Source organism: Pinus tabuliformis, chromosome Q (assembly GCF_031772625.1).
Source record: "Pinus tabuliformis cultivar Carrire ecotype Pingquan chromosome Q, CPIR1, whole genome shotgun sequence".
In the NCBI taxonomy this organism is placed as follows: domain Eukaryota; kingdom Viridiplantae; phylum Streptophyta; class Pinopsida; order Pinales; family Pinaceae; genus Pinus; species Pinus tabuliformis.
This window is the reverse complement of record NC_142296.1, coordinates 834,067,343-834,085,236: the sequence shown is the minus strand read 5'-3', so window position 1 is coordinate 834,085,236 and position 17,894 is coordinate 834,067,343. Positions and strand designations below refer to the sequence as shown.

Below are 17,894 nucleotides of genomic sequence, written 5' to 3'. Positions count from 1 at the left end.
AATAAAATAATAATAAGTCAAAGTTTTGAGGAAATAAATGTAAGATTTTAATTTTTTAATATATTAAAATGCATTTAAAATTTCAACGGATGAGATTAAAAGAGATTTTGATCCTCATCGACGATCGAGATCATTTTGACATGGATCACTCAAATTAGCGATTGAGAAATTTTCCTTTAAATAGGGTGTTAGGGGTCATTTGGGATCATTCGATCTGTGAGTCTTGTGCTAAAGAAAGCTCTCTTGTAGTCATTTTTTTTTGTGCAATAACGAAAGACTTTGGGGCTGAAAATCTCGCTGGTGTTACTCTTCTGGAAATGTTGTAAGATGTTTTATTTTTTTGCATAATTTTATTTTCAGCCATTGATGATAGCTTGATGAAGATTGATTTAGGCACATGTATCTTGTCTGATCTCTGGGGTTTGAATGGTAGTTTAATTTCTGAAATATAATGGCAGGTATCTCCATTTGATCTGAATTTCTCTGTTGTTTTCTCTCTCTATGTTAATGGTTGATTTAAGCTGTGCAGTATAACCTTAATTTTGAGTTTATCGGGGGTTAGGGGAAGTTCTCGGTTGAACCAGCCAACTCCCGGATTGTGTTTTCTAAAGGAGCCCAGCCAGTTTTAATCCCGGGCTTATCATTAGAAATTTTGTTGTAGACGCATGAAGGGTTTTTTGAAGCACCTCACATTAAGTTTGAAATTCTAAAAATATTTCTGTGGCATAATGGCAAATTCGGCTATTTAGAGCCTTTAATTTGTAATTATTGTAATTATTTAGTTGGTTCTTAGGGTTTCTAGGGTTTCATTTATTTTTTGCATTTTTAGGTTTTGGTTGTTTGTTTTCATTGTTTTCAGGTTGTAGGTACAGGTTTTGAGAATTTTTCAGGGTTTCTATCAGGCAATTTGGAGCAGGAAGGATTTAAAATTTCAATCAATTTTCTGGATTACGGCTTTGCATTGAAATTTTCTGGATTACGGCTCTGCTACCTGCATTTTCAATTTTCATTGCTGCCTGGGGTTTTACTGTTGCAGAAAAATTTTGAAATTTTTTTTTAGAGGACGCAGTCATTGCTGCTCCCTTCAACCTGCACAAGTCTTGCGTATTCACCTCTCCACGCAATCATTGCTGCTCCCTTCAACTTGCACAACAAACCTTCCAACGCTGCCATCGAAGCACTCGTTCGTAGCTTCCATCGCTGCTCCATCCACAGCCTTCTCTCACCTTCGTTCTCCCCCTTATCCACGCATTTCTTCACCTGCAGCAACTTCGCTTCTATTCACTGCTAAAACTAGTTTCCTTTCTTGCGTATCCTCTCCAAATCTTCGTCGTTCCACGCATTTGCAAACCCGTGGCTCTCTGCGTTGGTGGCTCCACGCTGTCACTCCTCATCTTAGCTCCTCCCTCATGCTGGCACACCCAAGCTCCACACTGCCTATCCGCAGCTCCCTTGCCCTTCACGTCGACCTGCAAATTCGTTTCTCGGTAGTCATTTTCCTCGTCCGCGTGTTCTTTCTCAAGCCGTCGTCAGGCACCTGCAAACAATAAACACAGATAAAAATTCGATATGCGTATGGTAAGTTTAGTTGTTGGATTCTAGGTTTGATTTTTATTTTATTTTTGATTAGATTTCATTTAGTTTAAAATTGAGTTCGATTTTTTTTTTATTCTGTTCTATTCTATTTAGATTTTATTTAAGTGTTGTATAGTTAGGAGTTAGGTTAAATTTTGATTTTTCTGAGTTAATCTTTAGTTTTAGTTTAGCCTAAGTTTCATTTTAATTTCCATTTTATTTTGGTAAAAGAATTTTAATTTTGAATAAGGTTTTAGTTTTTAGAATTAGATTTTTTTTTTTTTTTATAACTTTTTTTCTAGATTTCATTTTTGTATATATTTTAATTTTCATCTAGTTTAGAATTAGACATTTTTTTTAGTTTTATTTCATTTAAAAATATAAAAAGAATAAATAAAATAAAAAATCCCAAAAAGCATAAAAAAGGTAATCCTCAGGGTTTTTATTTTGTTTTATAGTTTAGATTTTTATTTAGATTTAAGTTTTATTTATTTAGGCTTGGTTTTGTTTTAATCTTAAAATTTAAAATATATATATATATATATATATATATATCATAAAAAGGCTAATAGATTTTTGATGCGGGATTAATATTTATCATTTTTATGTGGTTAAACATACTTAAATGTTCATTTGAAGATTAGCTATATGAAAGTGATAACTGGTCAACATTTAAAATTGTGTGGCTATTTAAAGCATTTAATCTTTTGAATTTTAATTGTTGAAATATTGTTAAGGCATTGAGCATTTATCGATTACCTTGCATTTGGTAAAATTAATCTTTGTTTGGGTTATTTGATGATAAATGATTGTTAATAGTGGAATTACAAAGTTCATATTTCTGCAGCATTTGATAAACAATTATTTAATCATTAACTCCATAAGGCACTGGTCCACAGTTGGTCTTCCTTTGTCCCATAGGGTCTACCCCCCTTAGCTTCGGGAGATGGCTTAAACAGAGAGATCAGGGATCAGGGTGACAGCCCCCGGTCTCAACGTTGTCATGACAATCTGTGCGACAACATTTTTTGGCGTCGTTGCCGGGGATAGAGTTTTTTCTGTCCTTGATTTATTCGACATTCGTCATTCTTTCTTCTTTCTCATCTCTCATTTGATCTGGCAAAGTCAACATTTTTTGGCATCATCTCATCTTTTCCGCCATTCATTAGCCTGTCAAACGGCCAACATTCTTTGGCGTCATTTGATCTTTTCATCACCTTATCTTTCGTCATATCATTTAATCGTTCCTTCAACACCTACTCTTCAGTTCGTTTCTTGTTTGGGTGGCGACTCCATTTCTTTTCATTTATTTTTCCCAGACAAGAAGTCTCCCTCATATCTGCTTGTTTGTTGCTTTTTGGATCCTAGAATTAGATTCATTGTTCAAGTGGCGACTCCACTTCTTTCATCTCTTGATTTTCTTGAGCAGAGATCTCTTTCTATCATCCATTTGGTCCCTCGTTATCCGTCATGGATTATTCGTTTAAACCATGTCATTTTACTGATGATCTCCATGATTTATCGGAAGTGGCCATTTCTAAATTACCTTTGTTCTCAGGTGGTGGTTCAGTCGCTGTTAGAAGGCATTTATGGAGTTTTTATTGTATAACATTCATGTATTGTAGACTTCCTCAATATGATCATGAAGATGTCAAAATGCGTCTATTTGTCCTTTCTTTAGAGGGTGATGCTTTGAATTGGTTTAATAACTGTCCTGAAGACTCTTTCACTTCTTTAGAAGACATTTTCAATGCTTTTAAAGATAGATATGGTAATCCAGATAGCCTTGCCTTGTGCCCCTAAAATTGTGCAATAGAATGAAAGTAATCTTATAAAAGGTCCAGCTGTCGATGAAAGATTTCAAGACAATTCTTCATATCAGAATGTGCCATCCACTTGTACACAGATCAAATCCATGTTACTGGAAAAGCAGGGACAATTTGTAAAAACAGTGTTGACAATGAAAAGGAAGATCAGAAACAAATTATACAAGAACTAATGCGGCTGGTAAAAAATATGGGGATCAATCAAGAAAAATTTGTAATTAATTACACCAATGACATGAGAACTTTATGCACCCACCTAGAAAAACGTGATAAGGAGATCGAAATCATGAAAATTAAACACTCTGATCACGTAACCGACATGCAAAGTCAGCGTGCTAAAGAAATTGAGACCATGAAAACTAATCATGACAGGGAAATTAATTTTATGCAAAGCAAGTTATCAGGCTTAGAGGAAAATATGATGACCATGGAAGCTAATCAGATATGTCTTCAGAATAAGTTACTGACTATGGAAAAAGACCATGCCAGGGAAATCAGTACTATGAAAGTTGAACACTCTAGTCAGATAGATGCCATTAAAAACCAGGGACATAAATTTCAACAGCGGTCAGAGGATGAAAGAAACCAGGAAACATCGACAGATCAGAAGCCTCCTTATTTGCTGCAACAAGCTCCATCTTATTATGAGGAGGTCATTGGTTCAATTGAAAAGTGGTTAATTGAAGGTGATCCAGATAAAATTAAAAACGATAAAGATCAGATGCAAAATGAAGAAAGACATGTCACACATATCTTACATACTTCATCTAAGGGTTTTGAAGCAGAATGTTCCACGTCATCAGTGATACAGCCTGCCACGAAGAAAAAGCGCAAGAAAAAGAAAATGAGAAAAAGATTTGATGCATCAGACAGTCACGAGCAGCTTGATTTTCGGATAGGAGAAAGTCCTACAGTATGCAGAATTGGACATGGCACATCCGATAAGCAGCCGACAGATTTGCCTGAAAGCAGGCAAATGCTCAATATACACTATATTGAACATATCTGATGCCATGGGGCATCCTCGTTATTTCTAACCCTACTCCTTGATTTTTCAGCATTTTCATTTCTGTTTTAGGATTAGATTTACTTTTTACTAGATAGTTAATAAATGAAGAGCTTATATCTTTCCTGTGCTTAATGTTATATGATGATTTTTGGATGGACGCTACTTATGTTTTGTTGTGTGTTGCGTGGATGTAGATTCTAGATTCTCACATTTCTACAGTGCAGCAACGTGTCCCCAAGTAGAGCTAGATGTTGACCATTACGTGTCAACTACCCATAGCAGTACACCCCCTTTTTCGCAAAAGGGATAGCGCTTGGTCGACGTGTCCGTGCCATTCGACTGTCATCATCAGCCCAATCATGTTATGTTGTAAACCCAGTCTGCATGTGTAAATTGTAAATAATCTTAGTAGATATGAGTCATTTATGTAAACTACCTAGGCAAACCTAATTTTCTAGTGATAATCTATGTTCCGGAAGGTTTTTTGTCTCACCGATCCATGATCGGCAGAGTTTTCTTTCAGCCTAACCCCAAAGCCGGAATGAATTTTGTCATTAGAATCTTTAGGGGAATCCTAGTGTGCTTCGAGTCTATGTAAAAGTAATTTGGAAATAATCCTAATTATTTGGTTAGGTTATTACAAATTGCTTGATCTGCTAGATTATATTTGTGTCGCAAGATTGGGTGGTCTATGAGGGTCTATGTCAAATGGGTTTTCCCCCTTGGATGTAAAACTGTAAAAGTTACGATGTAAAGTGTCTTGAGGGTTAGAAAATGTTTAATCCCCTCATAAGTCCTAAGTCCTAGGTCCTAGGTGATTTTTCCAAAGGCTAAGTTCGAGGATCCAAAAATAAAAAATAAAAAACAATAAAAAATAAAAGATATAAATAATAAAAAATTAAAAACTAAAAATTTAAGAAATTGAAAATAACTAAAAAATAAAATAAATTTTAAAAATAAATAAAAATTTGAAAAATAAAATAAAATAATAAAATAATGATAAGTCAAAGTTTTGAGGAAATAAATGCAAGATTTTAATTTTTTATTATACTAAAATGCATTTAAAATTTCAACGGATGAGATTAAAAGAAATTTTGATCCTCATCGACGGTCGAGATCATTTTGACATGGATCACTTGAACTAGCCATTGGGAAATTTTCCTTTAAATAGGGTGTCAGGGGTCATTTGAGATCATTCAATTTGTGAGTCTTGTGCTAAAGAAAGCTCTCTTGTAGTCATTTTTTTTGTGCAATAAAGAAAGACTTTGGGGTTGAAAATCTTGCTGGTGTTACTCTTCTGGAAATGCTGTGAGATGTTTTATTTTTCTGCATAATTTTATTTTCAGCCATTGATGATAGCTTGATGAAGATTGATTTAGGCACAGGCATCTTGTCTGATCTCTGGGGTTTGAATGGTAGTTTAATTTCTGAAATATAATGGCAGGTATCTCCATTTGATCTGAATTTCTCTGTTGTTTTCTCCCTCTATGTTAATGGTTGATTTAAGCTATGCAGGATATCCTTAATTTTGAGTTTACCGGGTGTTAGGGGAAGTTCTTGGTTGAACCAGCCAACTCCCGGATTGCGTTTTCTGAAAGAGCCCAGCCAGTTTTAATTTCGGGCTTATCATTAGAAATTTTGTTGCAGATGCATGAAGGGTTTTCTGAAGCACCTCACATTAAGTTTGAAATTCTGAAAATATTTCTGTGGCATAATGGCAAATCTGGCTATTTAGAGCCTTTAATTTGCAATTACTGTAATTATTTAGCTGGTTCTTAGGGTTTTTATGGTTTCATTTATTTTTTGCATTTTCAGGTTCTGGCTATTTGTTTTCATTGTTTTCAGGTTGCAGGTACAGGTTTTGAGAATTTTTCAGGGTTTCTATCAGGCAATCTGGAGCAGGAAGGATTTAAAATTTCAATCAATTTTTTGGATTATGGGTCTGCTACCTGCGTTTTCAATATTCACTGCTGCCTGGGGTTTTACTGCTGCAAAAAAAATTTGATTTTTTTTAAGAGGACGCAGTCATTGCTGCTCCCTTCAGCCTGCACAAGACTTGCGTATTCACTTCTCCGCGCAGTCATTGCTGCTCCCTTCAACCTGCACAGCAAACCTTCCAACGCTGCCATCGAAGCACTCATCCGCAACTTCTATCGCTGCTCCACCCGCAACCTTCTTCTCTCACTTTGGTTCTTCCCCTAATCCACGCATTTCTTCACCTGCAGCAACTTCGCTTCTTTTCACTGCTAAAACTAGTTTCCTTTCTTGCGTATCCTCTCCAAATCTTCGCCATTCCACGCATCTGCAAACCCGTGGCTCTCTGCGTTGGTGGCTCCATACTGTCACTCCTCAGCTCAGCTCCTCCCTCACGATGGCACACCCGAGCTCCATGTTGCCTATCCACAACTCCCTTGCCCTTAACGTCAACCTGCAAATCTGTTTCTCGGCAGTCATTTCCCTCATCCGCGCATTCTTTCTCATGCCGTCGTCAAGCACCTGCAAACAATAAATGCAGATAAAAATTCGATATGCGTATGGTAAGTTTAGTTGTTGGATTCTAGGTTTGATTTCTATTTTAGTTTTGATTAGATTTCATTTAGTTTAAAATAGAGTTCGATTTTTTTTTATTATGTTCTGTTCTATTTAGATTTTGTTTAAGCGTTATATAGTTAGGAGTTAGGTTAAATTTTGACTTTTCTAAGTTAATCTTTAGTTTAATTTAGTTTAAGTTTCATTTTAATTTCCATTTTATTCTAGTAAGAGAATTTTAATTTTGAATAAGGTTTTAGTTTTTAGAATTAGATTTATTTTTTTTGTTAAATATAAAAAGAATAAATAAAATAAAAAATCCAAAAAAGCATTAAAAAGGTAATCCTTAGGCTTTTTATTTTGTTTTATAGTTTAGATTTTTATTTAGATTTAAGTTTTATTTATTTAGACTTGGTTTTGATTTAATCTTAAAATTTTATATATATATATATATATCATAAAAAGTTGTTTTTTTTTGAAATATTTTTGTGTTGCATTTAGTCTTAGCATATTTTGTCACGTTTCCACATTTTGGTGTATTTCGCTAAGGCTAATAGATTTTTGATGTGGGATTAATATTTATCATTTTTATGTGGTTAAACATACTTAAATGTTAATTTGAAGATTAGCTATATGAAAGTGATAACTGGTTAATATTTAAAATTGCGTGGCTATTTAAAGCATTTAATCTTTGAATTTTAATTGCTGAAATATTGTTAAGGCATTGAGCATTTATCGATTACCTCGCATTTGGTAAAACTAATCTTTGTTTGGGTTATTTGATGATAAATGATTGTTAATAGTGGAATTACAAAGTTCATATTTCTACAGCATTTGATAAACAATTATCTAATCATTAACTCCATAAGGCACTGGTACATTAATTTCTAAAATCAATCAGGTGCTAAATTCCTTTGCTGTGTCTCCCAACCCAACTGGTCCACAATTGTTCTTCCTTTGTCCCATAGGGTCTACCCCCCTTAGCCTCGGGAGATGGCTTAAACGAAGAGATCGGGGATCAGGGTGACAGCCCCTGGTCTGAGCGTTGTTGTGACAATCTGTGCGACTTCACCTTCTTAGTTAAGGGAGTGTTGAAATTGTAACTAGTGTTAGTCTTCATAATGTAATGTAACTTCATCATTAATATATTTATCATATTCATTACTATTTTATTTTTGGTCAAAGCATGTTCTTCAAGCTTATAGAGTCAAAAGAGTAAAACAAAATTTATTACAAGTCAAAAAGAAAATGTATATGGGTCAAGTCCCATTTGGACATTTGTAAGAAAAGAAAAGGAATTTTATTGAGTCAAAGTGTCCCACAAAGGCCAAGTCGGCCCTCCTTGGACAAGTCGGCCTATGTGGCACGTATTTGACCCTCTTGGACAACTATATATACAAGTCAACTCGACCTCTTGGAAGATCATTCATTCATCATCACATCATCACCATTTCTACACTTAATTAAGAAGAAAAGACAACCGAAGTCAAAGGAGAGAGAGAAGACGAGTTTTCTGCACTAGTTCTACTCACACGTGTGAATTTTCTGAGGTCATTACAAGGCCGAAATTCGGTCCCTAGTGTAGGGCCAAAATTTTCTGTGATTTGATAAGATTTTAAAGGGTTTGACTGGCGTTGACTTTCGTTGAATTTGACTTGATTGGAGGAGACTTGGAGGAGGGTTGACTTTGAATCTTTGTGGCAGTTTTTGGTCTTGGTCTTGGGTCTTAGATATCTCATTTTGATCTAATTCTATAAGAGAAGGACTGTTGGGTTTTGCCTTGGCTTGGAGCCTAATTTCTGGTGTTCTTTGTCTCATTGTAATCTTTATGATTTGAACATTTGTATAATTGCTTGATGAAGAGAACATAAAAGTAATAAGAAGATAACTAACATTCACAAGTACTTATCAAGAAAGAGGAATCAAGCATTAAACTATCTAGCACTTGGTTTCTCAACAAAACCAAGTCCAAACTTTAAGCCATTTCATCTTTTTTCTGCTCCCATGTGTGTCTTCTATATAAGAGATGATGAGTGAGTGAGACAAATGAAGTGTCACATCATGTGTATATATACAAGTTGAGTGGGTGCATTTACCCCAAGGGACACGCACTTTCATGGCGGGGCCTAGTCGCCGACTTGTCCCTTTTGAGCCTGCATGAAACCCAAAAAGTAAAATTTATTTTATTTTGATTTCCATAATTTTTCTAAGCCAACTTAGGAGGCCTCTTGGCATGCGGGAATACCTCCCGATGCTACACAAAAATCAATAAGGAGTTGCATAATGGGATTGGGCAGAAGCGGTTGAAGTAGGAAGGGTTGGTTTCTTTGAGTATTAAGGCTAAAAAAGTCGAGTTGTTACTGCCCCCAATTTTGAATTTCTTTTGTGCCCAATGAATAATTTTTAGGAGATCTTTCTTGATGAGCTCCCAATAGGATTTGTTGAAAGAGATGGAGAAACTATTAGGTCCTGGTGCTTTGTCAGGCTGCACACCCCAATTTCTCTTTTGCATTTCTTCTTTAGTTATCGACTTGATTAAGATAGCGTTTTGCTTTGCTATTACTATTTTTGGGGTTGGACTTAGTATTTCCTCATAATCAGCTAGCTCTGTGTCAACGATTAGGAGCCTGCTCAAATGCTAATAGGATTTTTGTTTAACCTTCTCTGCCCCTTCAATTAATATGTTCCCTTCTTTGTGGATAGGCTTGACATTGTTTTTGTTTCTTCAAACCTTTGATTGGTTGTGAAAAATGGCTATGTTTTTGTCTCCTGCCTAGATCTAGAGGCTTCTTGATTTGATTCTCCAGTCCTCCTCCTCTCTTTTGTTTATTTGATAGATTTTCTAGTAGAGCTCCTTTTCTTATGCTTGGAGTTCCTTTGTCTCAGCTTCATTCTCTAGTCTTGATTGTATTTTGTCCAATTCTCTTTGGAGAGCGCTTCTCCTGAATTGGCTCTCTATAGCTATTTTTTGCCCAGGTCTTGAGAGCAGACTTGACAAGCTTGAGTTTCGATTCCCATACAAAGCTTGGTGAGCCATCTATTCTTGTGTGTCAAGCTTGTTCAACCAACGACGTTACTTCCTTGTTCTTGGACCAAAGGGGGTTATAGTGGAAAGGAAGAGGGCTAAAATTTTCTCTTTCTTCGAAAGTTATGCTTACAGGTTTGTGATCTGATATTGCTATTGTTAGTATCTTTGAGGATGTTGTAACAAATCCAACTATGAGATCTGTGTGAACTATGAACTGATCTATCCATTCCTTGATGTTACCAGGTCTGAGTCATCTATTGCTCCAGGTGAACTTGCCAGGCCTTGGTTTGATGTCCATATGACTGCGATTGACCATTATATTTTCTAAGTTGTTTCTAATTAGTTTAGGGAGGTAGAGACCCCTTCTTTTTTGTTCACTATTCATTATTAGATTGAAGTCGCCTACAAGTATAGCGAAATGGCCACCTTTTGAATCTGTGCTAAGGAGTTTCGACATTGCTCTATCTTTGTAGTGAGATGGGGCATAGATGTTATAAACTGAGAAGGTTTTCCCATTTTCTTTATTCTAAAAAGCTGCCTTTATCCAATGTTGTTCCCGGTGAGTGTTTTGAATATCCAATATCGTGTGGTTCCATACTGTGCATATACCTCCTAAAGTGCCTCTCGTGTTGATTGCTCTTCCTTTCAAATCTTTGCCAATTTTCTTGATTATAGATGCCATTTCTTCCTCACTGGATTTGGTCTCCTAGATTAATAGAGTTGTGGGTTTTTTGATCTTACTAGATCTTTTATTGTGCTTATTTTTGAAGCAGTCCCTAGGCCTCTACAATTCCAGGAGACCAAAATCCTTATTTACCCTGAGAAGGGGTGGCAGAAATGGAAAATTTTAGGGGCTAATTTTTCATGCTTTTTCCAAAAAAAAGATTCGCCAATTCCCATTTTTCCAAAAAATTATTCGCCCAAATTTTATATGATAAAATTATTTTACCATAAAAATTTCCATTATTTTATAGAGACTATATATAAAATCATTATAAATTTCAATACTCTTAGAAGAATATCACCAAACACATTACATTTCACATACTGGGGACTAGTAAGATTCGCCAAGGTTTATAAACATTAAGATAAATATCCATCCTTAAAATTTTCCTTGGTGGTAGAGCCCTTGATTCTCCTTGCTTGGGCCTAAGGTTCTTTCGGTGCTTGTCCTTTCCCTAAAAATGAGTCAATAGGTTGTTGAATGGCCATTGCCATATCTTTCTGTGCTACTTCATCGCGTACCTCTTTATTGGATTTTCTTCCAAATCTTCTTCGTGATTCTTCTGGGGGCGTTGCGGTTTCCTTAGCCTTTGTTCTGGATAGAATGCCAACAAAGGTGGGCGCTGATTGAGTCGAAGAGATAAGGTGTGGATTGGAGAAAAGGGAAGTGGGGCCATCATGCACCGACGCTTGGGCCATTAACTTTCTTCTAGATTTAAATAGGGTGAGGGATGTTACTTATCTGTTCGAGAACAACAATTTGGCGATCATTGCTTGGTTGGATTGAGGGGATTTGTTCTTTTGGAACCTCCGCCTCTTCTTGTTCGGTGGTTGTGGTTTGATGGTGATTTGGATCTGAAGGTAAGTTAGCCAAGATTTCAAAAGTGTTGGAGGAGCTAGGAGTGGAGGCTCCTGAATGGGCCGAGAGGTTGGCTTTGATGGAGGCTGAGATGGAAGGTGTTGAGTGGGGAGCCGAAGGGCTAAAAGTAGGATGTAATGGCCCATTTTTGTTTGGATTTTTGCTGGGGTTGTTGTTTTTGCGTTTAGCTGTTTCCCATTGTTCCTCTTTGGGCTCTTGAGGTTTTGCTACTCATTGCTTTGGACAGCTGTTGGCAAAATGGCCATATTCATGACATACCTTGCATTTAAAGGGAAATTGCTCGTAGTCTAGCTGCTGGATGTGCGACCAGTTGTCAACCTTGAGCTTCATGGCTTCAAGAAGGCGTTTGGCTAAGTCAACCTCCACGCAGATCCTTGAGCAAGCATGCATGTTCTCCTTTTGCTTGCTTCGATCTGTGTATTTTCTTATTGCATTTCCTATTGTTCTTACTAAGTCATCTCCCCACCAATGAAGCAAAAGGTGAGTGAGACGAACTCAAACTGACACTGCATCAGGAATGTCAAGCTCTAGATCAAAATCTAGAGTCCATCAATTTAAATAAAGACCTCTCGAATCCATGAAGTATGTCCCTTTTTTGAAGATTAAATCTCTATCTTTCTTAGTTTCGAAGTAGAAGGTATAAAACCCCCTTCCATAGAAGCGAGCAGTGATTTGCCCCTTGATTTTGGGAGACCAGTTTGCTCTATCCTTTTGTGCACCACTTTTGGAGAGGGCAAGAGGCCGGTAAACTGCCTAACCAAACCTCGCTTGGCAAGGGATAGAGCTACCTTGCAGGGAATGGAAGGGAGCAGATCTATTTCAGGTATGGAGTCCAAGCATTTAACAAACTTGGAAACTGAGGGCCAATTGATGGGAGGACCGAGGGAGGAGACAAGGGAAAGAAAGGCCACAGCTGCAGGTTCTGGCAGAGGGGGATGTTGCAGCCCACCCCCCCCGCAGAGGACTCTGGAGGGGTCATGGGAGCTGGCAGGTGACAGAGGGTTGGGAGCAGAGATGGGCAGGATCAGGGAACAAAGGCAGGAAGCTGTTCAGGCATCGAGAAAATCATTTACAGATAAGTGTCATATACTTATTATTCACAAGATATACACAAATACAACATTTTTCTGATCCTTGTTGCATATTCCAAGAGGTCGCTTGGACATCTCATGACTGTTAGTGTTTACTTGAGGTTTTTTGCCTTCCTCAAGTGAATAAGGCAAATTTAGATAACCCCTAAGGATTATGTTTCCAACCGAAATTGTCAATCTTTGACTAGCAATTTTTTTTTCATATCCGGCTTGGTTTCCAATTCTTTTTGTCATTTAATTCTTTATATTTTTCTCTTATGTACCAGTAATCTCCTCAAAGCTCTTCCAGCAATTTGATTGAGCAATTTTTATTGTGAAAAGCATTGAAGCATGGTCCAAATATCCCTTAGGTGAGGTGGTGTTAAGTTTGCCTACAAACATAGGAATATTGGTCTCCCCTTGTGTCCCGCATGCTGGTTTTTACCTTTAAATACTCCTCAAAAGAGAAGAGCTCCTTGACATACAGTGGTGAGTAATTAACTTTTATGGTTGTCTTTGATATCTCCGTTCATGCATGGTTGAAAAAGATATTTGGGTGTTCTGTTAGTTAAGGCTGTACTGAATGAGATAATTCCATTAAGAGAAGTATTTTTATGTGGATTAAATTCCATATCCCACTTATCTCCTAGCATGTGGTTGAGATCATCCACCCTTTTCATGATATTGTAAGGTCCATTCTGGCTTGTTTTGTTTGCTCAAAAGTAAGAAAAATGACAGATTTTCTAATGAAAATATAGCTTGTTGCCTGAAATTGTGGATTTAAATGTTGATCAGTTTTTTTCACTGGCATTTATTCAATGTTCACAATAATAACGTCCAATTTATTTCAGCAGAAGAAAAATTTTAAGCAATGTATGTACATGGGAATGTGCAGAACATTATCATTTATGAAAGTTACTATCATGTAGCTCATCTAGATGCAATGTGGTCACCTTTCCCAGGTAGCAGAGTGGGTTGTAAGGGAGAGACCGTACAAATTAAAAGAGATAGACCATTCGTATCTTCTTGAATTTACAGCAAAAGTGCATGGTATAGATGGAGCAGAAAAGTTATTTATGCATATTCCTCTCGAGTTCCAAAATGAGCTTCTGCACAACAACCTTGTAATGGCCTGTGTGGAAAAAAGACTCATCAGAAAAACAATGCAGCACATGAGGAAGATGAGGGAGCTTAGTCTGCCTATCGCTCCCATGATCTACAACCGTTTGATCTTGCTCTATGACTCTTTGGCTCGCAGAAAAAGCATTCCCAGCATCCTTCTTCAGATGAAAGCAGATGAGGTGGTTCCAAATTCATCCACTTACAACATCCTTTTGAAGATAAAAGCAAAGGATCATGACATTGAAGGGATACAAAATGTGTTTGATAGAATGAAGGAGGCCAATATTGAACCTAATGAGATAACTTATTGCATATTAGCTAATGCTTATACCATAGCAAGATTATACACTACGGCAGAGTCGTTTACAGAAGCAATTGAGAAGGCCAGAAAAGATAGGAGCTGGTCAACGCTTGAAATACTTCTTTCATTATATGGTTCTTTGGGGAAGGAGGAAGAGCTGAAACGAACATGGGAGCTTGTGGAAAGGCTTCCACAGGTTAGGAGTAAAAGCTACATACAGGCAATTGAAGCATTTGGGAAGATAAATTGTATTGATAAGGCAGAAGAAATATGGAAGGAAATGATGTCCATAAAAGGTGTAAAATTGACCGAACATTTTAATGCAATTCTTTCTGTTTATGGAAGGCATGGGCTAATCCAGAAAGCCTCACATATTTTTACAGAGATGCAGGCTGTAGGCTGCAAGCCAAATGCTATAACATATCGACATTTAATTTTAGGGTGCTTAAAATCAGATTTAGTAGATGAAGCTTTACAGACTATTAGTGTGGCAGAAAATTTACTGGCTACCAATCAGATACGACTATCCATACCATGGCTTGAAACAACTCTTTTAATTGTTGAGATGTTTGCGAACAGAGGCAATGTAAAATTTGCAGAAATGTTTTTTAAAGATATCAGGAAATCGAAATATAGGAGATACACTTTTGTGCACAATACTCTACTGAAATCATACGTAAAGGCAAACATATGCCCACATAATTTTATCAGGAGGATGATTCTGGGTGGTGCGAGGCCAGATTCTGAAACGTACAATCTTGTCAAGCTTTCAGAACAATCACATCCTTGAGCTATGTAATATTGTTATTATGGATTTGGATAATAGAAAGAACAGTGAATAGCCACATTTTAGGTGCAAGACAAAGCAAGAAGAGAGTGATGAAATCTAAGTTTTTGAAATTATGGAATATACTCAAAAATTGTTGTCCTCGCTACCATCTTCTCTACAGGATGTTTTCCCATTTTTGGATGTATAATGAGGATGTAATTTTAGGTTTGCTCATATCCGATGTTCTTCTCAGGTGATATCTCACATAAATTCCACTTGCCTTATCAGTTTATATTTTGACATGTATAAGATGCAACACATGTACTTTTGTTGTTGTTGTATGGAATGGGAAATATATGCACATTCCTTAGTGTCTAACCGAAAACATTCAATTTTATGAAGAAATATTATTATAATATTCAATTTTGTATATTACAAGCTATTTGCATTTGGGCAAGGCCATTGGCCAAAGTAGTCTCTTTGATATTTTAAAACAAAGATAAATATTTTATATTTTTCATTATAGTAAAATAGACAAACAGATGGAGTACCCCTGGCTATACTTACAGGGGTGCGTTACATATTGGTCCCAAACCTCAAAAGATTTTTCGCAAGAGTTGGCACTTGAATCCAAGACTGAAAAGGTTTCTTCGGAGATAGCCGTGCGAATTTGAACTTGAGCTTGCTATGCTGACTCATCAAATTTTGTCAAAATAGTTTTGGACATCAGGTGGTGCGACAAGGTGGTTATAGTTTGCTTCAAACCCAGAAGCACCAAACTTCTGGTTGCAGCCTTCAGAAATGAGTGATCGATAATTGGTATCATGTCTCTATGCTGCTTAGACTAAATTCTCAGGAATTTATCAAAAGCATTAGAACTATAATTAGACCTTAACATGCAATTACTAGTTGGTCTGGTATAGGGGTTGTTGAGAAATCTATGACAGCTAGATTAGGTGATTTCTCTTACTTTGATAACTGCTTATGATGTATTTTACTTAACTTGATTAGCTTCTTCTTTCACTTGATTATAATTAGTGTTTTTATCATCAAACAACTACCAAAACAATAAAGAATAATAAGATGATGACACAAGATATAGGCTATCAGCCAGTGCCAAAACCTCTCCTCTTGAGAGGAAAACCCACAAGAACTCTTCTCTTCTTATAGAACTTCAAATGACGAATTCCAAGACCTATGACCCTTGACCAAGACTCCTCCAAGACCAAGTCAAACCTTTCCTCTTCTTGTCAAGTCAAACCAAGTCAACCTTGCCTTGATGCTGCTGCAATTTCTTCTTCGACCTCAACTTCGGACCTGCAATCTTAGACTGCAATTTTGACCTGCAGTTTTCAGCCCTTGCTGCAGAAACCCTAGGTGGCACGTGTGAGAGAATTATGGTGATTTTGTCCTCCTCTCTCCTTCGCTTGAGATGACTTCTTCTCCTTATCAATTTGGCTTGCAAGGGAGACTTCTTTTTGACCCAAAACTCGGCTCTCTTTGACAACTGCAATCTGAACTTGTTGCACCTTAATGTGCCCTAGTTCTCCTTCGCACGTGTGAGAATGATGGCCTAAAAACAGATTCCAAAAGTCGAATTCTTCTGTGTTGGAATCTTCTTTTTCGCTGATTTAGGTCTTCTTCTCTTTGCTTGATCGAACTTGTTTTAAGCTGCTTGGATAGTCTTCAAATGTGGTCGACTTCCCTCTTATATATAGGCTTCTTGAGAGCCTCTTTAGGCCGACATGTCATCTCTAGGAGGCCGACTTGTTGTTTGCATGTTGACAAGGTCTTGGAGAGTCTTTGACTCTATTTTTGACTTAAATTTTCTTTACAATATGTAACATGCCCATAAGGGTCTTCCATACATGAAAATAACTCGATTGACTTGTAGACTCAATGACAAGCCCTAGAAGTGTTCGATGGGTGCTTGAACTATACAAATACATTTCCCTTGAGCGTGAAACCCATGCCTCAAGAATGACAATAATAAATTTATTTTTCTCTTTACAACAAATACATAAAATCATGATTACATATGTCATTATGAAGATCAAACCTAGTTACATATTTCAACACTCCCTCTTAACTAGGGAGGTATTCATAGTCCATACAAGGTACTTGGACATTCTCAAACTGAATAATTCTCATAAGAAGATGTCGGATTGGTAGGCCATCTCATAAGCTACTTCCTTAGCTTATGCTAGAGCATCTCATCATATCAACCAACATTGTCACATAGCAAGGCCTTGACCAACAACTCTATCTCTCCTCAAGATCCGAGCTCAATTTTGATGAGACCAATAATTGATAGACACCATCATCATTGTCTCGCAAGGCACATACCCCACCCGGGTGTTCACAGGGTATGTTCTTTTAGGACGATTCCTATCTTGGAATAACACACCCTGAAGAAATTTCCTCTTCGACTACTCGTACCTATTGGATGCCCTACCACATCCTCAAAGAGTATCATAATCAATCTCAGATGCTTACCCAATCCTCCATTCTTTCTTCATAATATGAAGACAAGAATGACGTGTCGATATCTCTCTCTCAATTTAGGAACATATACTCATTCCTATAAAAGGATTATATCCAAGCTCCCTCTTATCTAGGGAATTGTCCAAGCTCCCTCTTAACTAGGGACTTGTTACCAACAACAACTATCTGCTCTTTGGTGGAGACGGCTTTCCTTCAATGAACCATAGGGTTGAACCAATAGTCATGTCATTCTTCTTTTTCATCGAAAAGTGATCTTCTAGTGCACATTTGGCTTTCCTTCATACAACTACTTCTTCCAAGTCATGTTTCTTTCAAGATCTTCCATCCAATCTCATGAGTACTAGTTGTAGGTGACATCTACAACTCCCTTTCGGTAGCCCTGTATTAAACTAGCCAGATGCTGTTCAAAAGTCAAAATGAACATCAAATCAAAGTTACCTTTTATGATGGCCTTTCATCAGACATCTGCTTTCTTGTAACATTAACATCCTGCACATTCATAAACACATCCCAAGACTCTAAATGTCAAGGGTCTCCTTCCTTTACAGACTTTATTA

At 37.0% G+C, this 17,894-nt stretch overlaps 1 protein-coding gene across 1 annotated transcript in view; it reads left to right on the top strand.

Moving 5' to 3' along the window:
- Positions 1–15,201, top strand: part of LOC149222190 (Tetratricopeptide repeat (TPR)-like superfamily protein) — a 254,732-nt gene extending 239,531 nt beyond the window's left edge. Inside the window, exon 2 of the mRNA XM_089385306.1 lies at positions 13,603–15,201. Within this exon, the coding sequence (XP_089241432.1) occupies positions 13,603–14,853 (1,251 nt within the window). The 3' untranslated portion in view covers positions 14,854–15,201. The remainder of the gene's footprint in view (positions 1–13,602) is intronic.
- Positions 15,202–17,894: the final 2,693 nt, after the last annotated feature.